The sequence below is a fragment of the Miscanthus floridulus genome, chromosome 4 (genome assembly GCF_019320115.1).
Source record: "Miscanthus floridulus cultivar M001 chromosome 4, ASM1932011v1, whole genome shotgun sequence".
NCBI classification, from domain to species: Eukaryota; Viridiplantae; Streptophyta; class Magnoliopsida; order Poales; family Poaceae; genus Miscanthus; species Miscanthus floridulus.
In genome coordinates this window covers 84,245,169-84,270,238 of record NC_089583.1, presented here as the reverse complement: position 1 = coordinate 84,270,238, position 25,070 = coordinate 84,245,169, and the positions used below count along the sequence as shown (strand labels likewise).

At 47.1% G+C, this 25,070-nt stretch overlaps 1 protein-coding gene and 1 long non-coding RNA gene across 2 annotated transcripts; one reads left to right on the top strand and one right to left on the bottom strand.

Annotated features, from left to right (window-relative positions):
* Nucleotides 1-4,368: 4,368 nt before the first annotated feature.
* Nucleotides 4,369-7,166, bottom strand: LOC136551911 (uncharacterized). The gene is made up of 3 exons (XR_010782696.1): nt 6,469-7,166; nt 6,207-6,310; nt 4,369-5,370 (listed from the first exon to the last, which is right to left on the bottom strand). It is a non-coding gene; the product is annotated as an uncharacterized lncRNA (long non-coding RNA).
* Nucleotides 7,167-18,973: 11,807 nt separating this feature from the next.
* Nucleotides 18,974-20,478, top strand: LOC136551910 (uncharacterized). Its single transcript, XM_066543442.1, has one exon. The coding sequence runs from the start codon at nt 19,062-19,064 to the stop codon at nt 20,268-20,270; it is 1,209 nt and encodes a 402-aa protein (XP_066399539.1). The 5' UTR covers nt 18,974-19,061; the 3' UTR covers nt 20,271-20,478.
* Nucleotides 20,479-25,070: the final 4,592 nt, after the last annotated feature.

The following is a 25,070-nucleotide window of genomic DNA, read 5'->3' as shown; positions in this document are numbered from 1 at the left end:
GATTTCACCATCACATACCGCGGAAGCACTTCAACGCTTTCCTTCTACTACGCGCGTGTTTAGTTCGGTGAATTTGGGAATTCGGGCTACTGTAGCACTTTTATTTTTATTTAACAATTAATATCCAATCATGGACTAATTAGGCTCAAAACGTTCGTCTCGTAATTTCCAACCAAACTGTGCAATTAGTTTTTTTTTCGTCTACATTTAATGCTCTATGCACGTATCGCAAGGTTCGATGTGATGGGTACTGTAGCATTTTTTAAGAATTTGGCATATTTAGAAAAAGAAGGAATGCCAGAGTATTCAGATCGGACAGGACATCATTGTCTGCAACTCTCGCAGCGTGCAAAACTGAAGCTTACCTCTGGGGCTCCAGGAAGACAGGACAGAATGATTGCCACAACTTGGTGATCGATTCTAGCTAACGCAATGTAACGCTAACCAGCGAGTATCCCAAAACAAAACCTTGTAACCTACGTGGCTGCTTAAGAGCCAATTATCAATATAACAACCAGCTGGTGGGCCCCCCGTCTCTCTCTCTCTCTCTCTCTCTCTCTCTCTCTCTCTCTCTCTATATATATATATATATATATATATATATATATATATATATATATATATATATATATATATTCATTAGCCACCTCCATTTACGATAATTTTATATACTAATTTACGATAATATTAATACATATTTATGATAGTTGGGTTACTATAATACATGGGATATTTACCATAACGTTATAGTAAACCACTTAGCAATGATTTATTATAATCTTGTAAATTAATATAGTAATTATCGTAACTCAAAGTGGCTACATAATAAGTTATTTTTTAGCCAGCTACAAGGTAGTAGTTCTATATATAATGCTCATTTTTTGCTCCATCTATTTGCCCTCCTCGTTCATATTTTTCCCGTTCCTGCGCTTCCTTTGTGTTTTGGCGTGTGCTCAGTTGATGCACTTTCATGTGTTCATATTCTAATAGAGTCCTTATATAGATACTTTCTTATCTTTTTTATCTGCTTGTGATAAATTTTAATCACCTATATAGCTTTATATAATTTTGCATATCCATTAATATTTTTCACCTTTGCATCTCGCCTTCATGTATATTCAACATGTGTTTAGTTAATTTTTGACTTCAGATATGTAATTTGTCTTGGAAATCGGGACGCGCTCATCTCCCTATGCATATATAGAATAAAGTTTGTATAGTAACACTCATGCACACCTTGATAACCATAACAGAAGTAAGTGATATGTGTTTTATCTTCAACTATGTTTTGACTTGAAAAACGACATATACTTGTTTTATACATCTGCATATGTACTTTGCATGCATACCTTAAATTTAAGTGCAGACCGCACGGTGCTGGTAGTGGTCGGTAATCCTCGAAAGTTGGATGTTATGCTCAAGCTTCGGCTGCGTCAACATCCATCTCGATCGTCCTCGTGTGTACGGAGAACACGTACTCAAAACGAAACGCGGCACGCCGGCACACACTAGAGCATGTCTTTGCAGTACAGGAGGTACCGTTGCACCAACCCCCACAAACAGTCCCTACTAGACCATGCATGGCTAAGCTCGAGACTGAAAAAAGGCAGAAACAGATGGCGAGGCAACTTGGACTGGACCTGCTCTCCACTCCAGTAGTGCAGCCGACCGAATTTTTTTTTCGCCCTTTCTTTTGAAAAATATTTATAAATATTGATTTTACATGACCTCGATGCCATGGCTTTTGGCGCCGAGGAAACACGTCTCGACGTTATGGCCAATGGTGCCGATGTATTGGTGAGGCGTCGGACGTGACGGTGACCTGGCGTCGACGTGGACAAGGCCTCGGCGCCGTAGATCTTGACGCCGAGTTGTTACCCTATAGCTCTTGACGTTTGGAATGAAACAAGTATAATTGTTCCGAGAAACATGTAACAACGCTACTGCGGTTTAACTAGTTAGGACACATACGAGACTTAGGGCCTCTTTGGCAGGGCTCCGGCCTATCGGCCGCCCAGCGGGCGACACCATATTACTGTTCACCGGAGCCGTTTTTCTCTCTCCTTCTTTCCTCTCTCACTGACACAACTGAAGCCAGCGAAGCCCGTTTTTATGGCTCCGTGGCTCCGGCTCCTGCAGACACCTGTCCACCACAGCGGCCGACACCTGGCTACAGCGAAAAAGCCGGAGCCGGCGGGAACCCGGCCAAAGAGGCCCGTAGCTCAAAGGCCTGAGTTCAAACGTCAGCGCTATATTTTTAATTTTTTACTATATTTTTTGCTAAGACTCTGTTTGATGTTTTTTTTACCTGCAATGACAGTGAATAGTTGCCTCCTGATTTTTACCTGCCTGCTCCGACCTGACCTGTCGTGCCCTCCCAAGACGACGACGCGACGGGAGACGACGTGACCGGTGCGAAACGAAAGGACGTACTCCTGATACATGGCAGATTTGATCAGACTTGAGAGAGAGAGAGAGCGTGCGCGCGTTCAATTCATCTGGCGCCAGGCGGTTGGGGCTGGTGACCTCTGGTTCCGTTCTTTTGGAGGAATTTAGGAAAGATTTGAAAGAATTTAAATGAGTTTGTAAAAATTTATAAGAGAAAAATACCGTTTCAGATAAAAAAAAGCAGATTAAAAAAATTCAGCGCTGGGTTTGAACTTAGGCCTTTGAACTAAGTCGCGCACGTGTTATATGTTTTTCGGAACAATTATACTTGTTTCATTTTAAACGCCAAGAGCTATAGGGTATAAGCTCAGGGCGTAGATCTACGGCGCCGAGCTCGGCGTCAAGATCTATGGCGTCGAGGCTTTACCCACATCGGCGCCATGTCATCGTCACGTCCGACGCCTCGTCAAGACCTCGGCGCCAAAAGCCATAACGCCGAGGTCAGGGTCCATAAACAAAAATCAAACCAACCGAAATCTATTTGTGAATATTTTTTTTAAAAGGACCGAAAAATAAAAAATTCGGTCCAGCCGAAGGGGTTGGTTGTTTCTGGTTGCTTGTCCAACTCGGTGATCGCCAAGTAAACGCCTCACCAACTGAAACAAAAGCGGGGGTCGAGAAAATGAGGCCAGCTGCGGGTCCGGGCCGGGGGAAGGTGGCTGCCTCCCTCTCGGCTCTCGCTGCCGATGCCAGAGGTACGCCACGCGACAAGTTGCTGACTTTTGGAGTCACCACCGCGCTTCGCTTCTCCGCTTGGTAGCAGGCCGGTCCGTCGGGCGTCGGTCCAAACCGAAGGCGCTACCGGACCCGGACAGAGAAGGCTGCCGAGCAAGCTAGAATGCTTCCTCTTTTGCCGATCTCACGCGAGAACGGACGCGAATGGGATATGGTTAATGGATAATGGCGCTTGAGAAGGTTCTGCTAGGTGTTTCGTTTGACTGCTATTAGCTGGAAAAGTGGAAACATGTGTGTTCTTTTTCTTGGTGTGGCTTCTGCTGAACGGTTCAAATTGGTGACTTTCTGAAGGTCCAGGACCGGAATTTGGCTGCAGGAAATCCAAACTTGTCAATTGTCATCGCCTCTTTTTGCCCCCTGTTCTCTTCCTGCTACCCTTGTTACGACTTTCAAAATAGAATAGATAGTCAAAAAAAAAAACGTGAGGAAATTGTTGAACAGAATTCCGTTGTTTAGTACCATAGTATATCACTTCTCCTATATTTCAAGTGCTTGAATTTGAAGATGGTTTCAAGTAATAGTACATGTAAATTATTCGTGCTTTGTTATTTGTCTTTTTGTCGTAATAACATATCAAATGTTTGTCCTTGTTTGACAATAAAAATAATTGCAAATTGTTAATTGTGTTTATGCCAACACAAATCAGATTTTGTCAAGTTTGCGGTTTTATCTAACGGATTTTTATTCTCAAAAGCGAAAATTACAGATTGTGCCCCAGAAATTGTAACAAACTAAAGTTGTAGTTTTAATATAAAATATATGCAATAGTTAATTACAGATTGTGCCCCAGAAATTGTAACAAACTAAAGTTGTAGTTTTAATATAAAATATATGCAATAACTATTGCTCGGAAGGAAAGAATTTGGGTCCCATGATATATTGTGTACTACTACAGCTGTATATATACTAGTGAGTACCCCGCGTGCTGCCACGGGTTAACTCAAAGGACATAGAGGGAAAAAGATAGAAGGTTAAATAAGCCGTGAAATTTGCAAGCAGATGGCAATATGATAGTGTTTGAATTGCAGAGGCCGGTTAGCACAATGGACAGAAAGCGTTTGGAGGCGCAGATGGTAAATGTCTGTAATATGGACAGAATATATGTAGAAAAATTTGTGTGCATAGAGACACAGGATCGATAATAGTGTGAAGTATGTATATCTATTTTTTGGAAGGAAATTTCTTCTAGAATTAAATAAAAAAAGAATATGTACAGAATCATACTATCAGTATAGGTCATCACCGATCATATACTCACATGTAACAGAATTTTACATAGTCACCAGAACTTTGATGTTTAGTGACACAAAAGGAGAAGAGATCTTTCCATCGTTGCTACATTGATGACAAAAACATGGACGCTTAACAGTTTCTCATATGGTGTCATACAGCAGGAAGCTACATGCAAAGTATTGCTGAAACTTCGGGCACCCCACCTAATACTAAAAGGCTAATGCAGATCACTTGCAAAGTATCATGGCCTCAAGAGTAAATATCATCGACTCCTAAATAATTAGGAAATTTAGATGTCTCAATCACTATGGGAAAAAGTAACCGACCAGTTAGAATGGTTGCATTATGAAATAAAAGATTATGCATTTTTTACTGAGGCAATGAGCTCAAGATTTTGTTGGAACAAAATCATAATGAACCTTGACAATGATCCGGATCGTTTTAACTGAAATGGCAATGGTTGCGTTGTGTCGACTGTCAAGTATTCCAGCAAGCAATAGCCATATAAAGAATTGCTACTAAAGTGGAGTAAATAATCATGTGGAAATGGATAAACTGACTCACTAGTTTAGTGAGAAGGCTCAAGAAAAATTGCAAGAAGGACGACTAAAGAACTATGGACATAAATAATAACCAAGGAGTGTGAACCGACTGAAAAAATAATACGATCAGTTGGGAACTAAAAGGGTAAGTGACCAAAGAAACAAAATAATACATTATACAGAAAGATTTACCTAGCACATTTCCAAAACAATCAAGACTCGAGTTTTAATGTTAGAAGTGCATTGGTTGCATTGATTAAAATGGCAATGCCGTTACTGAAGCTAGATGTTCATTTCCTCATAGTTCCTTTGATTTTTTTACGCCATTGAAACTGAAATGCGTTATTTTTGTTTGCATCGTTGTAAGCCCTTGACAATATAGTCAGAATCCGAAGACACGGTAGGTGGACCTCTGCAAATATATATAAAAGGAAAATTGATCAGGTAGTCCAAACTGGGTTACCAATGAAGCAGTCCCAAATTGGGAAAAGGTCTGCTAGGCTATCTGAAGTGGTAGCCTTATTAATCTGAAGAAGCATGAAGTATGCACTGGAAAACAAATATCTCTTTTATATGAGAGTCAGATGATAGCAGAATCTTGGTAGATGATATCATTATTAGAGAGGAAAGAGTGCAAACTTTAACTGAGGTACTGACACTGGGAAACTGATTTCAGGAATGTGAAATTTTAGGAAGGTGTCTGCAGATGGGTCACCTCAAAATGAACACTGTATGCGCTGGTATTAAGTAGCAGTGCAAAGTAGCTTTGATTTATTTAGTAAACTTGAAATCTGTGACTGCTGGACAGGTTTCCGGTTGACAATAACCAATAAACATGTTTATTATAAGCAAAGTAATGAGTTGAGTCCTAAAAATATGTTTGAATGCAAAGGCAAGTTGCTTATGTTTTAAAAGCCGTACATGATGGTTTCGATGTGCATATGTAAAATAATTCATGGAAAAAGTGTAACATTCAGATTTTTTTTGCACAGGACTCATGCGAAATGGGACTGAACATCATATACAAATTTAGGGAGGACGGCTGTCAGGCAAATGCAATGAATTGGGAAAAAAAATTAGGAAGGAGTGTGAAACATAATTTGGAGAGCGACATCTAGAGAATCCCAATATGTGATCTTGCAAACAATAACAACGCTGGGCAATAAAAAATGCAAAGTTTGTAGCAGAGAGGAAAAGATTAGTGCTTAAATCTGACCATACAAACAAAATCAAACTGAAATGATGTACCCTGTTAGCATGAAGAGGAAGCTGACACTGCAACAGCACCATTAAAGAAGCCATCTATTTTGCTATCATCCTGAGGCCAAGATTAACTAAGCTGATCAATAGACCTGTTGATAAGGTAAAGCATCAGTCCAAAAGCACAGCAGGGAAAAATCCAATTAAACAACCATCAGCCTGTTCGGTTGTTTAATTGGATTTACATGTCAGTACATAGGAAGGAAATGAGTGCGCAAAAATATAAATAAGATGAATAAGTAAAAATAACCTTTGTCGTCGAGTCATATGATTCATGGTTAAATAAGATAAATCCTGTAAAAAGATTGAGCATAGGTGAGTACATTGCAACTATGCTTGTAATATATACTCTTGTAAATACGATGAAGCGCATGCCTAGACCCTGTGAACCTGAAACCCGATTTTTTTTTCTTCTCCTAACGTTTGGTTGTCGTAGTACAGAGGAGTGGACCTGGGGGTACCAAAGTGGGGCAAAAAAAGTTCATGGATTCATCAACCTCTCTCTGCATACACAACTTGAAACAAAAATCAAGGGCGATCCAAATTTTAGTAGGATTTCAGCAAATTCACACGAAGTGTATACCTCCCCCAAAAAGGAAGCTCCATCCTGCACGAATGCGAAAACCAAAACCTTAGGCCGCAGCAGCCGAGAGGAATCGGAATCGCAGGGAGGAGGGAGACGGGCAGGCTTATGGAGCAGTATCCGCCGTGGCGGGCGTGCGCGTGCCTGCGGGCGTCGTCGTCCTCATCGTCGTAGCCGTCTCATCGACGACGTCGCCGGCGTCGTCCGCATCGTCCTCGTCCTCCGACAGGTCCCCCGAAGAGGCCGGAAGGAGACGGCCGCCGTCGATGGAGCTGCTGCGCAGGCATGCGAGGAGGAGGGTGAGGGGCGACGCGGCTACAGCCAAGGTGCGTGCAGTGAGTAGCCATCGAAGGCGATTTTTTTTTTTTTTTTGTCGCCTGTGGTGGACACCGGAGAGGGAGGAAAAGGCGTAAGGTCTGTGGACTGCGGCAGTGCGGCGACCACGTCATCGATGGTTCGAGCCGTAAAGGGGCGATGGGATCGGACGGTTAGGCGGAGGACGTACACGTGATCTGACGGACGTAGGGAAGGGGCGACGTGGCTTCGCAAGGGGGCAGTTTTGGTATGCAGGAACAAAGGTAATAATAATAATGGTAGATACTAGTATTATATCAGGCAAAGTAAAGAAAACTAGCTGGTGCACGTAGGCTCCGTGCGCTTCGCTGAAAAAATAAACCGAAATACCGTTTTGACTAAAAAATAGGTTAAAAAATACGAATTATAAAACAAGCGAATAGGTCCATACTTCCGGGCTCGCGGCCCAGCAGAGTGCTGGTGTAACAGGCTAACAACGGACCAAAAGTAGAAAGACCCAAGAAAAAAAATCGATGAAGCAAAACGACGTACATTCTCTTCCGAACGAGACCTCAGGCCCAAGAAGAAACTTCGATGAAGTCGAAGTGTTTCATTTTGAAGCCCATTCTGTATCCGCATAATAAACGAGGTTTCTGTAGCTTTGGTTCTAGCCCAGCTACATATTTTAAAATCAGGCCCGATTGCTTCCGGTTTTTTGAGGGGAAAGTTTCGCTACCGAGTTAGATTTTGTACTTCCTTTTGGTTTTTTTTTTCGCGAGAAGATAGATAAATTCGTTTCTAAAAAAAAAAAGATAGACAAATTACCGAATTTTGGGCAGGTAGCTATGAGTTGTGTGGAGACGGACTCCGAGTTATACCCTCCCTAGGCACGTACGAAACGGCGAAACGTACGCGGTCCTCCCCTGATGCACATGGTCGCACGTGCACGGCCTACCTGCTCGGGTTGACGAACTCACCCGCACGAACCAGCAGGAGTCAGTCGTCTCGTCTCGTCTCTCCGCACATGCGAGCGAGAGACTGCGAGTATCCCAATCCCTAGTCTCCTCTCTCCTCTACGATTTCACCTGCCATTCTTACTGCATGTACCACCAAGCGTTCGGTGTGGGTGGTAATCTTCATTGCTGCGAGTTGCAGGAATCGCCCGTTGCGAGTGTAACAGCAGCACGCTTCCGGCTGCAGCGTTTTTCTCAGAAGATGGCAGCTGCCGTCGGCGATTTTTTAGTGCGGGAAGGCTGCAGTTTTTTTTGCACACAAGTGACAAAAGCCGTGGATCCTGAAGCAATCACAGTAACAATTGCCTGTGTGCATGGGCTCACCGTCTGAGACTCTCAGTGTGACAGTGTCAGCACTCACAGAGTCACAGTAATAATACTCTACGAGTATTATGTTTCCAGCAGCATGCATCATCAAGCAACGTGCCGCAGTAATAAAACAAGAGGCTCTTCTGCGCCAGTAGACAGTGGTGTCGGCTTGTTGCCACGCCACTGCTTTCTGTCCAGAGTGCCGAGCGAGCCTGCAGTTTTCACATGTGCCAGTGCATGCGTGGAGGCTGCTGGTCACTGTCTGAAGGTACAGCCGGTTTTAATTTGTCTCTGGATTAAGCCAACGCTTCGTGCACCACGTCGCTATTACTAGGTCATTAGGTGCTGCTCATTCCCTATGCCCTGACGCCGACCTACAACCCACAGCACAGTAACAAAGACTATGCCCGGTTCGCTTTGCTGATAAGCTATGACTAAAAGTACTCTTAACCGATTTGTTGTGAGAGAAAAATAATGTCCATTGACTGAAAAAATACAAGTTATAAACCAAACCAACATACGTGTAAGATCGAAAGGGAGACCTCACCTCAATCATTGAGCAAGCACGACCAGTCTCCTGTCCTGTGATCCAGAAAAAAACAGTGCTTTTTTTTGATAAAATTCTCTTGCTGCTAATGTTTATCACTTTGCTTTGTCATAAATCCCTCCAACGAATCCTAACGGCGACAAACCACGCGACAACAAGAACAAGAACAAATGGTAGGTCAGAATTACCCAAGACCAAGAGAGCCATCCGCCGAATCATAAGAGCAAGTATAATAGCAGGTTGTAAGCCGACTAAATGCTGAGATAGAGAAGAGAAGGGAGGAGAGAGAGGAGAAGCAGGTTGTAAGCTTATAGCCGGCTTGGGCACAAGAACCAAGAAAGTCTGTGAGAGAGATAAGTGAGCCATGTGTTAACTGTAAAGAGCCAACTACTATATGAGTGGGCTAAGAGAAGGCTACAAGGAACCTTACAACCAGCAAGCCAGCTGTATTATTAACCTTGCTCTAATAACACAGCTTCCAAATCCAATCGCAACAAGTAATAGCCGCCATTCGCCCAAGAATGCCAGTCCCTGGCTCACTCACCACCGGTCACGCCGCACCGTCAGCATCTAACCGACTACTGTGACGGTGACTCTCCGCCAGACAGTGCAGGAGCAAAACAGTGCTTACAGTAGCCGTGGTATATCACATTATCTGCAACAATAGGGAAATAAACCCTAAGTATGATAAGGTATTCAGCTAGACTTACCCGTCATAAACCAAAAATAAGAGACACTAATGATCATGCAAGGCTTATAAGTGGAGCTGGTTAACATCCTTTGCCTACAAGCCAATATTTATCTAGTATCTTTTAACTTTTGAATAACAAGTTTATTATTCTTGTTCCATTCTATATTAGCATTTATCCTACGCCAAACATGTTATGTACCATTAAATCATCACAATAGTAATCATATCAAGGTGAGCATTTTCATAATCCACGTAACCAACACTTTCATCAATTACTACGATGAAGGGGGCTCATGTCAAGTTTTCACTATCCGAGAGAGATGGCGATTCGAATCGATTTCTACCTAGCTGGGGAATTTTTCCTAACACACACCCATAGGTCACCTTTGGTACAACTCAGGTCCAAATCACGGGTAATACCAGCGCTGCACCCTCAAAGATACTACCTCTGCTAGGAAGCTCGGGACTCAAACCTGGCTTTGGACTCACGCCATTGGCTCTCCGCACATCTTTACTGTCTCCAGGGTGCACACTTTAAATGCTCGTGTTCCCGGGCTGAGTTGAGCTACTCGGCTTCGCGGTTGAAACGACTTATCCAGTCAACTATGTGAGAGGCATGCGTTCAACATGACAAGAGGGCCTCCAACGGCCGGTCCTTAAACGACATAGACAGAATCACTATAAGTCACCACACCTAACATATCAGATTCCAGCCGGTCTCCAATTGTTCAACATCACCAGGTTATGTTCTACGATAGCATAATATAGCCAACCATGATTAAGTCACCACATATAGCTCACAGGTGATCGAAAATCACCCGACTTCTATCAATATAAGCATGGCTAAGTATAAAGGTCGATCTTGGACCTATATAGGATTCAAGATAGATATTTTTGGACAAGGAAAATATATACAACAAGTGGTTCCAATCAACTCCTAATACTTAATGCATTAACATAAAAAGGACTCAAGTTGATATTAGAACACTTAGGATGTTAGAATGCTCCGAAGCTTACCTTTCACAAATGTGGCCGACTGGTGGTTAGGGCACTCTAGGAGACGATCAACTTTAGGCTCGCCTTCACCTGGAGCTTCTTGGTGCTGAGCTTCCTGGTTCTCCTTTTGTGGATCGGTTTCAAGTTTCACCAACGTGATTTCTTCCCCTGCACCTATTGCATGCATATGCATAAAGTAAGTATCATGGATGCATAAGAAGGATTGTGAATGATATAACATGAGAACATGCATGATTCTATGCTAAGGATTATATCAAGTTACTTAGATGGTAATCAAGTTGAATTCTTATTTACTAAGTAGATGCATATCTTTTCTCTAGAAAGTTCAAGAATCTACACTGAGTCCATTTCTGAACCACAACACAACAGCTATAAGTTTAGATAATAATTGGAGTTTTACTCAATCAAATGTTGTGACCTTGGACTTTCGGAAAAGCTTATTAAATTGTCTATAACTTTCATTTAGTCATCACAATATGATTTAAAAGCTATCTAGGTTAAACAATTCAATCATCCAGATCTATCCAGAAGACAAGCAAATCTGACAGCAGACTTCTAACAACTATAATTCCCAAACCATTTAGTCTATTATCATAAAAATTTGACACAAGTAATATAAGGAAGTTATCTATAACTTTGTTAATAATAAGTTTCACATGAAATGTAATTATCATCATTAATTTATCAATACAACAAAAACTACTACTACAGCCATCTAGCGAAATTATAAAGCAATAATTAAGTTGCTGCTTATAACCAATCAACTTCAAGCACAACTACCATTATCAGCAGATCATATGCATCACAAGGACCACATAAAACATTATGTTTATGCCAAACTAACGTATTTAGATACCTTTATGAATTTTTTATATAATAAGGTGATTTATGAGATAAATATTTCTAGTGTTACATAAATTCTGATAAAATTACAGTAGCATACATATGATGCCAAAAGCCTACTGTGCACATTTCATGCCAATTGGATAAGTATAGCCCTCTATACAAAAATGACAAGTTTTTAGGTTTATTTTAGTAGAAATAGTTTAGCCTATTGAAAAGTGTCAAGCAACAGATTTTATATTTTTCTTAGCTTCACCATAACACAAGACCATTGTACAAAAATTTGCATGAGCCCAAGTTATGCATTTTTGCCTTATTTATTTTCACTAGAAACTAGCATTTATTTATGATTAAATAAGAAGACCATATCCAAAGTTCAACCACTATAAGTTTAGTATTTTTTCTAGTTAGAGCATGTCAATACAAATTCAAAAAATTGGAATCACAATTTTTGCACAAACCAAGCTCAAGTTATGCATTTTTCAAGATAGAAACCATATAAAAAGCATTTATCTAGCTCTATTTTATTCTCCTAGAAAAATACCATAAACAGTGCATTTCATATTTTTATCAAATACTACACTTCATGAGTGTCATCTAACAAACACTGACCTAGTGTTGGATTCCAGGCAAGCCCCGAAACATTCTAAGCCTCTTATGTTTTTACAAATATCACTTGAGTTCTTTTATGATTGATGCATTCGGTTATAAGAGTTGACTAAAAACACTTGATGCATGGAACTACCTTGTCCAGATATATACACCTTTAATCCTATGTAGGTCCAGGATTGAATATATGCTTAGCCATGTTAGACCGGTAGAAGTCGGATGATTTTCTATCACCTGTGAGATATAGGTGGATACAGAAGCACTGTTGGCTATATTTGCTATCGTGGAAAAGAATCATAGGGTAATGTAAATGGAGGCCAGGCGAAGTCTATGTGTAGGTTGACTCATGTGATTTTGTCTGTGTCGATTAAGGACCGTACCATTATTGGACCTTTTGATAAGATTGAACGCATGTTTATCATTTAGCTGGCTGGATAACTCGTTCTGACCATGAAGACGAGTAGCTGAACTCAGGCTAGGCCCCGCTCTGTAAGAGTGAGCACTCTGGATGATAGTAAAGATGTACGAGGAGCGGATCAATAGGTCATGGGCTTCGCGGTCGAAATGACTTATCCGGCCAACTTTGTGAGAGGCATACGTTCAACATGACAAGAGGGCCTCCAACTGTCGATCCTTAAACAACACAAACGGAATCACTATAAGTCACCATACCTAACATATAAGATTCCACTCAGTCTCCAATTATTCAACATCACCTGGTTATGTTCCACGATAGCACAATATAGCCAACCGTGATCAAGTCACCACCTATAGCTCGCAGGTGACAGGAAATCACCCGACTTCTACCGGTATAAGCATGGCTAAGCATAAAGGTCGATCCTAGACCTACATAGGATTCAAGATAGATATTTCTAGACAAGGAAAATATATGTAGCAAGAGGTTCCAATCAACTTCTAGTACTTAATGCATTAACGTAAAAGGACTCAAGTTGGTATTAGAACACATAGGATGTTAGAATGCTCCGGGGCTTGCCTTTCACAAATGTGGTCGGCTGGTGGTCAGGGCACTCTAGGAGATGATCAACTTTAGGTTCGCCTTTGCCTAGAGCTTCTTGGTGATGAGCTTCCTGGTTCTCCTCTTGTGGATCGGCTTTGAGTTCCACCAACATGATTTCTTCCACTGCACCTATTGCATGCATATGCATAAAGTAAGTATCATGGATGCATAAGAAGGATTGTGAATGATATGACATGAGAATGTGCATGATTCTATGCTTATGATTATATCAAGTTACTTAGATGATAACCAAGTTGAATTCTTATTTACTGAGTAGGTGCATATCTCTTCTCTAGAAAGTTTAAGAATCCACACTAAGTCTATTTCTGGACCATAACACAGTAGCTTTTAGATCATAACTGGAGTTTTACTCAACCAAATGCTATGATCTTGGATTTTCTAGAAAGCTTATACAATTGCCTACTACTTTTATTTAGTCATCATAAGATGATTTAATAGCTATGTAGGTTAAACAATTTAATCATCCAGATCTATCTAGAAGACAAGCAAATCTAATAGCAGACTTCTAACAGCTATAACTCCCATACCATTTAGTCTATTACCATGAAAATTTGAAATAAGTAAGATAAGTAAGTTATCTACAACTTTGTTGATAACAAGTTTCACAAGAAATGTAATTATCATCAAGAATTTATCAATACAATAGAAACTACTCCTATAGCCATAATTAAGTAGATGCTTATAACCAATCAACTTCAAGCACAGCTACCATTATCAGCAGATCATATGCATCACAAGGACCATAGAAAACATTATGTTTATGCTAAACTAATGTATTTAGATACCTTTATTAATTTCTTTATATAATAAGGTGATTTATGAGATAAATATTTCTAGGGTTCCATAAATTCTAAGAAAAATACACTAGAATACATATGACCCGAAAAGCCTACTATACAAATTTCATGCCAATTGGATAAGCATAGCCTTCTATACAAAAATGACAAGTTTCTTAGGTTTATTTTAGCAAAAATAGTTTTGCCTTTTAACAAGTGTCAAGCAACATATTTTATATTTTTCTTAGCTTCACCATAACACAAGATCATTGTACAAAAATTTGCATGAACTCAAGTTATGCATTTTTTCCTTATTTATTTTCACTAGAAACTAGCATTTATTTATGATTAAATAAGAAGACCATATCCAAAGTATGACCACTACAAGTTTAGTATTTTTTCTAGCTAGATCATGTCAATACAAACTCAACAAAATTGGAATCATAATTTTTGCACATACCAAGCTCAAGTTATGCATTTTCAAGATAGAACCTATTTAAAAAAACATTTATTTAGATCCATTTTATTCTCCAAGAAAAATACTAGAAACTATGCATTTGATATTTTTATCAACACTTCATGAGAAATCCAATAAAATTTGGTTCACCAAAATTGGACACTCCTAGCTTGATATATGAATTTTTAAAACATACATTCAAATCTAGAAAATAAATCAAAAAATCAAAACATACATAGACTGACAGCTGGGGCCCGCGGTCAATGGGACCCACCCATCAGTGAGATCAGGACAGGGGACGACGCTGATCGGTGAGGTCTCCGGCGGTAGCGTCTTCATCGTTGCATTCCCTGTGATCCCCCGCATCTAGTGGTACCTCTCATTGGACCGATGGTGCACTGGAGCACCCTCGCCGACAGCGATGGCGGAGGCAGCGTGGCGGTACGCTGGCGTTCTCTGGCCGTGGTGTGCTCAGGCCAGGCACGTTACGGCTTCACGGTAACCTAACGAAGCTAGCTAGGGAGGGTTAGGGTTCCGACAAGGCGACAGTGAACTTCGACCGCGTGAAGGTCTTGGCGACGACAATGGCACGGCGATGCGCTGCCGCGTTCCAGTGAACACACGGCGGTAGAGGCTAATCAGTCACCGGCGTGAGTTACTAGGGTTAGAGGGGAAGATGAGACTAGAGAGAGTGAGCGGAGGTGCTTCTATGAAAGCTAGCCGCGGCGTGCCGAGAGCACAACGACGCTCCGGTGATGGCGCGGTGGCGGTGAGGTGAAATAGGGCCTTACCAAGGCGTGACGTGAGGTAGTAGTGGTTTGGGGAGGTAGAGGTGGAGGTGGCGGAGCTATTGGTGCGAGGAATCGAGCGGTGGAGCTACGACGACGGTGAGTGGGCATGGCGGAGCGACGGCAATAGAGCAACGGCGTGGTGCTCCGCTTTGCTCTGGCGTGGGCGAGAGAGAGCGAGGTGCGAGAGAAAAATGGGGCGAGCAGTAGAGGCGCACGCCTTTTCTCCCCACGCTGGCTTGACCGGCCGGGTCGGCGTCGGCGTACGGCCGCCATGCGGCGCGCCTGGCCTGCTCCCGGTCGACCACTGACACCGGTGTCGAAACGACATCAGACCCAGATGAACGCGAGTGACAGTGCGACTTCACGTAATCGTTACACCTAAACCGTTCGTCCTTTGCAAAAACCTTATTAATGAAAGTTGTAGAGCTACATGTAATCTATAAATTTGCCTTAGGAAGCATCCCCTAATTCGCAACGGTTAGCCAGTTACAATGCTCCCAAGTGAGAACCATTGAAACTGTAAACATCATTATGACTAAGAAAATTTTCAAAGTACTAAAACAGTATTTTCTTGCTACTTATGCACTATTTTAGAGCAAGTTAGGAGCTTAATTAGACCATGACCCAAAAATAAAAGTTGTTACCATAGTTGAGTTCTACAACTTTGCTTTAGGGTGCACAGCCATGCAAAGTCTCTAGGGTATAGTTCAACTTAGGTTAAACATGCAACTTGAAAATGGTAGATTACACTATAACCATGACTTAGAGGCCAATTTGGTCCAAGTCATGAATACCAAAGTTGTTACATGTGACATTATAAGCATGTTTAAGGTACTCCTAGGGACCCACAAACATTTTATACATTAGTCACATGTAAACCCTAGCATATGTTAAGCATTTAGTGACAAACACATGTTATATAAGCAATCATAGAGAAAATTTGAGATGCTCATGCTCATGAATGATCAATGATAATTGTGCCCATGCAATGCCAATGCCAAATGCATGCTTAACACCTAGGGTGTTACAGGCCGGCACTGGCACGGCACTAATAAGCACGGCCTAGGCACGGCACGGCCTGGTTCACATCGTGCCCATGCCTGGCACGACCTGGTCGTAGTGTCGTGCCTAGGCCGCCATGTCGGCCCGTAGTGTCGGCCCAGGCACGACACGGATAACAGGCCGACACGATGGCAGCTCGGTTATTCTCAGTCGTTGGATCATCTTCAAGTATTACTGACCATTGGATGTAGCTCTTGATAGAAAACCTAGGTATAAAAGCTACCTCCATCCTCATTCTCTCTCATTTCCCTCCCTCCCAGCCGCAACTCTCTCGCTCGATCCTTCTCCGAGTCCCAAACGACCGAAGCGCCGAATCCTCTCCGCCTCTCGCTCACTAGGCTAGCGACTGCATGTCCTAGGTCACTCCCTCCCCTGCTCCCTTCTCCCCTCCAAACATGGCTACGATGATGGCGCGACTGCGTGGCAAGGCGCTGCGGCCTGCGGCAGCGCGGCGACGTTCGCCTAAGGCACTGCTGTGGCGGCGCGATGGCCTCACGCAAGGCATGGCTGTTGCGGTGGCGGAGCGACGGCCACGAGCGCAAGACGCGGCGGCGACGCGATAGCCTCGAGTGCGAGGCATGGCTGCGGGCTGGCACAGTCACACGCGGGCTGCCGTGCCTACGAGCACGGCACGACACGGCTAACCTCCCTTAGTAACGTGCCTGGGCCACGACCTTGGCACGGCGGCACTTATAGACACGGTACGGCTAAGCTACTGGACCGCATAGTATCGTGCCTGGTCGTGCCCGTGCCTGTGCCCGTGCCGTGCCGTGCCGTGCGGCCGGTTGGCCATGTATACGGGCGGCCGGCCGGTCATTCAGAGCGTCTCGTCTCAGTATCCACACGCCACGCGCGGTGCCTTGTGTTTACACGATGATGCACAATGATCTGGAGAAACCACGAGCAACTTGCAGGGAAGTTCGTCAGATCAGTCGACGTACACATGCCCGTACACCGAGTACACGAAAGAGGCTGGATGGTGCAGCGCGGTAGCGGACGCCGGACGGACCTACTCCAAGAGGAAGCCATGAACGGATGCACGGTTTCCGGGGGGACCAAAATCATGGCCACCAGTTGGGTTTCTGTTTCTCTGACAGCATTATTGGGTTCTATGATAAGAGATGAGCAGCCAAGCCAACTAAGCAAAGCATCCCCCTTCCTTCGCTTTCCTGGGGGCTGGGGGACATCTGATCCGAGTGCTCCCAAGCAAGTTATGGCATCGATCCCTGGCTGGCAAGGGATTCCCTATCCGCATGTACTTGTGCTTCCCGGGGTTATGAACACAGGTGTCCTTGGCCCAGGCACCGAATAATGGACCAAAAAAAAAACATTTTGTAGGCTGTAGCTGTAGCTCGACCGATTGATGCCACTCCATCTCTGATTTGTATTGTCACTACTAAAATAGAATATCACCCGTTCTTATTTGTTTTTTTTTTATTTAAAAAAACGGAACGTTACAGTACAAGATTGAGAAAGTCTTGCTGTGAAACAGTAACCATGCGCGATACGATCATACGAGTACAAGAATTTATTGCTCCCTCCCGTTCTTGAGTACCTGACCTCTGAGCTTGCGTTTTCAGACGGTCTCCGACACAGCAACCCAAACGTAAAATAGGTGGTTTCACAGTGCTTTGCATACCTAAAAACATGCTACAATAGAAGACCCAGACAAAGGACCCATTTTGCATCCGAGGCCATCCAGAACGCAAAAAAGCGCTGTCGAGGAGAGACGACGCAAAAATCTTGCGCCCATAGTGGTGGGCCCGTGGACGAGATGACGGTGAGGACCGCGGCGGGGCGCTACCGGCTCGGCGAGGCAAGTCTGCGGCGGGGAGCGGCCGGCCTCGTGCCCCCGTCCAGCAGCCCCGACTCCCCCTCCTCCGTCTCCGGCGAGTAGGAGCGGCGGGGCCGAGATCTATGCGCGAAGGGGGAGGAGGGTCGGGCTGAGGCGGAGGAGGAGGCGGAACCGTCCTCGGCCGCGGCGCTGGTGGCGCTCGTCGTGGTGTCGGCGGTGGCGCTGCTGGTGCGGGCCCGCTGGCGTCGGGCCGCGACGTGGAGGGAGGAGGTGCGCCGCTCGCTCGATCACCGAAGGCGGTGGCCTGCTACCTAGGAGCGGGGAGGAGACAGCGGCCGGCGGGGCGGAGACGGCGGCCTGGGGCGGAGCTTTGGAGCGGGGAAGACGGCAGTGGAGGAGCCGCGCTCGCCGCGACCGCCGACTGTGGAGGAGCTGTGACTGCCGCGACCGCGACTGGAGGAGTGGAGGAGCCGCGCGCGCCGGGAGTGGAGGAGCCGCGCTCGCCGTGACCGCGAGTCCGCAACTGGAGGAGCGACGCCGCCGCAAGAGGCGCGGGGCCAGTCTCGCCGGCGAAGGGAGGAAATTTTGCGTTAGCTGTTGGAAAAAAAAATTTAGATGGGTGATTCAGTGACTGCGCGCTATCCAATTCTAAGAATGGATCTCGTGTTTGGATTTGGGCTTGCGGTGATAACCTCAGAAGCGGAGACGCGCAACGTTAACACCACCTGCAGCCAGCTCGCATCGAAGAAGCACACGATGTCTGCGACGCCGTCGCTTTCTCGCCCCACGCTCAGCTCAGATCTCCGCAGGGCCCCCACGTCCACGGCCCTAGACCCCACCCTTGTCTTACCGACGGCCACCGCCTCCCCCTATATAAACCCACCCCTCCCTCCGCCCGTCTCCTCGTGTCCTCTGTCTCAGCAGCCGTTTCCTCGGCATCTCAAGGACTCCTCGCTCCCGCACCGCACCCGAGACGCAACGCAACAGGCTCACACTCCGGTTGAAAGCGCAGCAGCGATGGTGGACGTGGACCACCGGATGGCGGGGCTGGCCCCGTCGGTGGCGCACACGGCGGCGCTGCGGCGCCTGTCCACGCGCGCCGCCGCGGGGCCCTCATCGGCGTCCGCGTCGCCGCGGCACGGGCTGCACTCCTTCCACGCCGTGGCGGCGGGGGTGCTCGCCCACCTCCGCGAGGCCCCCGGGGTGGCCGTCCTCCCGGGCCTCTCCGACGCGGAGCTCGCCCGCGCGGAGGCCGAGTTCGGGTTCACGTTCCCGCCGGACCTCCGCGCCGTCCTCGCCCTCGGCGTCCCCTCGGGTCCCGGGTTCCCGGACTGGCGCGGCCGGGGCCGGGCGGGCCTCCGCGCCGCGTTCGACCTCCCCGCCGCGGCGGCGTCTTTCCAGGTCGCGAGGGGCGCGCTGTGGCCTCGGTGCTGGGGGCGGAGGGCCGCCGACCCGGACCGCGCCCTGCGGCTCGCGCGCTCCGCCATCCGCCGCGCGCCGCTTCTCGTGCCGCTCTTCGACCGCTGCTACCTGCCCTGCCGCCCCTGCCTCGCCGGGAACCCGGTCTTCTTCGTCGCCGACGACCGCGTGCTCTGCTGCGGCCTCGACCTGCTCCACTTCTTCACCCGCGACGCCTCGTTCCAGCCGACGACGATGGATCACGTCGTCTCCTCCTCTCCGCTCGCGTCCCCTCTCTCCACCGGCAGGTCGTCGTGCACGCGCCGGAGCCTCGACGCCGTCCAGGCCCCGCGCTGGATCGAGTTCTGGAGCGACGCCGCGTCCGACCGCCGCCGCCGCGACTCCTCGTCCTCGGAAGCCTCCACCGCCTCTTCTTCCTCCTCCTCTGGCTGCCCGTCGCCACCCTGGCGGTCAACCCCGCGGTGGGTGGACAACTACCTCGACGAGCTCGGATCAATGCTGAAGAAAGGCGGGTGGAGGGACCGTGAAGTGGACGAGATGGTCGAGGTCACCGCCTCCGGGTTCTTCGACGGCGAGGAAGCCGGGGGCCCAGTACCCGATTCCGAGGCTATCCTCGACGCGCTGGTCCTCAAGACTGGCCGGTGCTCGGACTCGCTCCGGCGCGCCGGGTGGACCTCCGAGGACGTGTCGGACGCGCTGGGGCTCGACTTCCGGCGCGGTAAGGAGCGCTCCCGGTCCGCCGTGCGGATCCCGCCGGAGATCGCCGCCAAGGTCCAGCGCCTCGCGCAAGCGCTGGCACGCCCGTGACCGTGACCTCGATCGATCTCCATCTCCCCGTTCCCGCCCCACGGACGCTTCTCATTCTTTGTTACTCTCCGGTTCGAATCAAAGTACACTAGTATAAGTGAGAAAGTAAACTAGGCCATGTTCGCGCGCGAGTAAATTATGTGCGCCAAGCACCGTGTTCGTTGTAAGATACAGTGTCCCAGAAATTCGCCGAGAAGACACATTTGCACACTAGTTAAAAACGCTCCTTGATCTGCAACGGACTGGTGGTTCTTTAAGGAAAAAGTCTATTTTTTTCTCTCTAACTATGGCTACAGTTTATTTCTAGTCCTCTAACTAAAAAACCAGATACGCATGATTTCTATACTGATAAACCTAATTAATACTAGTTTATTGTAAGAAAAAAACATTGTTGATCGAGTGATAAGCTCTGAGTGAAGCCATCAAACCAACAGGCTGTTTGAGACCGTTAGTACGTCGAAGCTTTAACAGTCACGGTAGGTGGGTGCTGATGTGTTGTGTTCCTACAGGCTGTAGCTTTGTTTATGATATATCCAAAAACAGATCATGCGAAGCTTCCTTCAATAGTCCAATCCGACGATTAACAACTCCTAACCACGATTGCCCTTTTCGTATCACTCTGTCTACTACACAACTATGTATTTTATGTAATTTTAACACATGAATTTTTTCGCCACCACCACCGCCATTGCCCCCATGGCCGGTGCGGGCGCTGGGGCGAGCTCGCCGGTTGCCGTCGTCGGCGGCGGCGGTCACCAGCGAGAAAGAGAGAGATAAAAATGCATGTGTTTTTTTTAACACATATGTATTATATAACGTTTCTGGTTCGTACCTGGAAGAAAACGAACATCCTGCAGGGAGGTCAGCTTGCCCAAGCACGGACCGACGGGCGCACTCCATGCTCACTTTCCGTGCGCCACGGTGTACCCGCCCAAAAAGAAAGGCTTTGTCCCTTGCTTTCGCGGGGTCATGTCTCCGTCCGTCGCAGTTGCGCGCTGCACGGGCGCGAGACGCGAGCGGCCCGTGGAGGCGTACGTGAACAAGGCTGGCGCCCTCTCGCTTTGCTTCTGAGCCCGCCGTGACCCAGGCAGGCACCCAGCGAGCGGTGGCGGCGGCCATTAATGAATGCACCTCGCTTTGCTTCTGAGCCCGCCGTGACCCAGGCAGGCACCCAGCGAGCGGTGGCGGCGGCCATTAATGAATGCACCGGCGCCGTTGCCGCTGGCAAGGTGAAGGCCACGGCGTCTTCTTGCGGTTGGCGCCTGCCCACTCCCGTGTGTCCGTCTGACCGTCTCCGATATGGCCGTGGACAAGGATACTGCCCATGCCCAGTTCACAGTTCTGAAAAAGGGAGGCTGGGAGGCAGCTGGCTCTACCGTCTACAGCTGACGAACTGACACTGACAGCATGCATTTCTACTTCACTGTTTATGGTGTTATTTGTTCTTGCCTAGTACTAATACTGTATTGATTTGCAGGAAATGGTACGGTGTTGCCATCGTCTTACATCCGCCCTTCACTTTCACAGATACGGCTATCATTATCAGATCTTCAAGTAAGCATATGAACTGTTGGGCAAAACTGCACCTAAGATCTGCGGCAAGGTAGCAGGTAGGACGGTAAGTCAAATAAGCTGACCGCTTCTCATCTACTTCCAAGGATAGTTCATCACACATACTCCCTCCAATCCTTGGTTGCCTTACTGTTCATACTTACTAACCATGCTTTTAAAAGAATATATCAACATCACAAGTTCAAACAAATGCAGTAACAAGGCATGTTTCATGGATAATTTAGTGAAACCAATTTGTTAGATCAATGTTGATGTATTTTTTATATAAATTTGACTTAAAGTGAGCTACAGTTCAGAATAGATGGAGTAGAAAACCTCGGCGAAGTATCAGGATAGTCGATACGACGATCTTTGAGCCCATGCGTTAAAATAAAAAGTTTGTGTACCTTTCTGCATACAAATCCAGGACCTACTATTGCCCTGTCACACTACTGAACACAGCTTGTCTGTGAGCTCCTGGCTTATATGGTTATGCCTAAGAAACGCAGCAAGTCTACCTGCAGCCACGCTGTAACGAGCGCGCAAGGAAACTAGCTGATTTTGGCCGGTCACAACTCGAACGGATTGCGGCCGATTTCTATTGATTCAATACTATTCTGTGAGAGAGAATAAGCTGAAACAAGCTCAGGCTAGATAAGCAGAACACCTGTCTGATGGACCTTTACAATGCAACCGACAATTGACCTTGTAGCTATCTGATGAAAGTCCATCGGGCCACATTTTCTGTTGCGGTCCTTCAGCAATCAGCACTGCTTCCACTATGTCTATATCGCCCGGAGCCTTCTTCGGTTTGCCTAAAGTCTTACTCCGTACATGGACAGTTCACAGTCGTTTTCTAACTTTTTTTTTTTGACAAAAGAGCGGATGACTTGAAACAATTTGTGATCCGACTGTAAAGTAATGTTCCAGTTTGGCTCATTTGCTTCGTGAGGGAACATGCACCGAACAATGTATGTACAGGGGCGGATCCAACGGGAGGCTCGAGCCCCCTACCTGTACCGGAGCAGTGGAACTCCTGTGGAGCATTCATGAATTTTTAAACAAAGTTCTATAACTTACGGGAGCTGAGAGGGGGGGGGGGGGCTCGAGCCCCCTACCTGTACCGGAGCAGTGGAACTCCTGTGGAGCACTCATGAATTTTTAAACAAAGTTCTATAGCGTAGGGGAGCTGAGAGGGGGCGCTCGAGCCCCCTACCCGTATCGGAGCAGTGGAACTCCTGTGGAGCACTCATGAATTTTTAAACAAAGTTCTATAGCGTAGGGGAGCTAAGACTTAAGATCGAGCAGCATTGTTCAGCCCCTGAAATATTTCCTGGATCCGCTGCTATGTACAGTTATTGAGCTATACACTGACAGCACCACAAACTCAACCGCGCACGATTATTCATAGTGGCACGCGTACAGATGCTGCATGAGTTCCCACGCTAGCTCTGTAGTCTGTACCGGCCCCAATCCTGATGAGCAGATGCTCATTATCTGTAACTAACGATAACCAACTGGAGCATGTAGAGCACTAGTAGTATTAAAGTACCAGGGGTGCGTATAATTTTGCCAGCATGCAACATGTACATCCGTGCATTATGTATGCAGTTCGTACGTAGTACGTGCTCGGGCTTATCTGTTCCCCAGGGGGCACACGATGCTGTGGGAGACAAACAAAAAAGGTATTGGACCACACCGTTTGTTTAGTGGCGCAGCTAATCGCCATCGGATGGCAATAATGCCTACGCCTAATCGTCCGGTTATTGGCCGAGGAAGGAAGTGCGCGAAGCAGCAGAGAGCAGACGGACCGGCGGGGCGAGCCGAAGAACGTGCAGTAGTGACAGATCGCCCGTGCCGACGGAGGATATAATGCCGAACCACACGGCCATCAGGAACGTACGTACGCCCTGCCGGCCAGGCGATCGGATCCTGGATCCTGCATTGCACCTGCACTACCACTACCACGCAGCCACTCCTCGCTTGCTCGCTCGTTCTTGCCCTGCTCAGCAAACGGCCAGCCTGATCTTTTGATTCGGTTTCACCGATAACGATGCCGCCGCGGCCGCGCCGCTGTAAAGTGCGCTCGCTCTTCGACCCGCGGTTTGCTTCCGCGGGGGAACACCGGGCAGTCGTCAGTGGAGCGCGCGCATTACCCAACGGCCAAGACGAGGAGACACGATCTTGCCGCGGCGTGGCGTGCTGATCCGGGCGCCAGCTCCACGACACGGGCGCCAGCCCACGGCTGCCGGCTGCCGCTCGTACCAGAAAGGCAGAGAGGGGAGAGGCCGACCGCGACCGCCTGCGCTGTGCTCTCCTGCCGCGCTGTGCACCGTGCGCCACCACGCGCGCGGCTGGCGCATTGTTTGCGACCACGGCACCCTCGGCCGTGCTGGTGCTTTCGCTTCGTGTCCGTGCACGTGCTCCAGGACATGCCAGGCGTCCTGTCTGGGGCCAGTCACCAGTGGCCAGTGGCCAATAAGTTAAACGGCGGCGTCGTGGCTGCGGTCCTGATGCTCTGATCGCTCGACCGCGGTAGGAGTGGGAAGCGAAGCACACCACCAACGACAACGAGGAGTCGAGGACGCATGGCGATGGTCGACAGGTGTGATATTATTCGGTCACAGCGTGGCCCTGTCCCAACTTTTGGGGGCGGGTCCATCTGGTTTCTTTGTTGGGGCCTCCGTGCCAGGCAGCTTTGCTGATGCTTGTTTTCTCCGTAGTTTCATTGCCATCAGAAGACATTGGAGCTGTGTTGTAGATGTAGAGCTTTGCAGATTACGTTGATGATGATTGATGGATCGTGTGTGTGTGTGCCCAATAAACTAGTACTCTCCTATCTATGGTTATGCGGAAGCACTCTCTAATTGACACTAAGTTTTTTTAACTGGTAAGATTGCCCGCGTAAATAGTACAAATGCCTAAGAGTGTGTGTGTGTGTTTGCTATCGGCCCGTTCACTGCAGTAGCTACTGCTGTTTGCACAGAAACTTGTGAGATGCAGGTGCAGCCACGACCGAATTTTTTACAATTTGTTTTTTTTTTAAGTTTCTCACGAATAGACCCCTGGCGAAAAGAATTTAGGAAATAGACTCTTAGCTCGGCGTCATTGATGCTGACGCCGAGCTAGGCGTCAGCGTCTCTGGCGCCGAGCTCCTAGGCACGGTCGATGACCTACCAGGGGGCTCGGCGCCGTAGATCTTGGCGCCGAGCTCGGCGCCAGTCACTCTGGCGCCGAGCTCGGAAATAT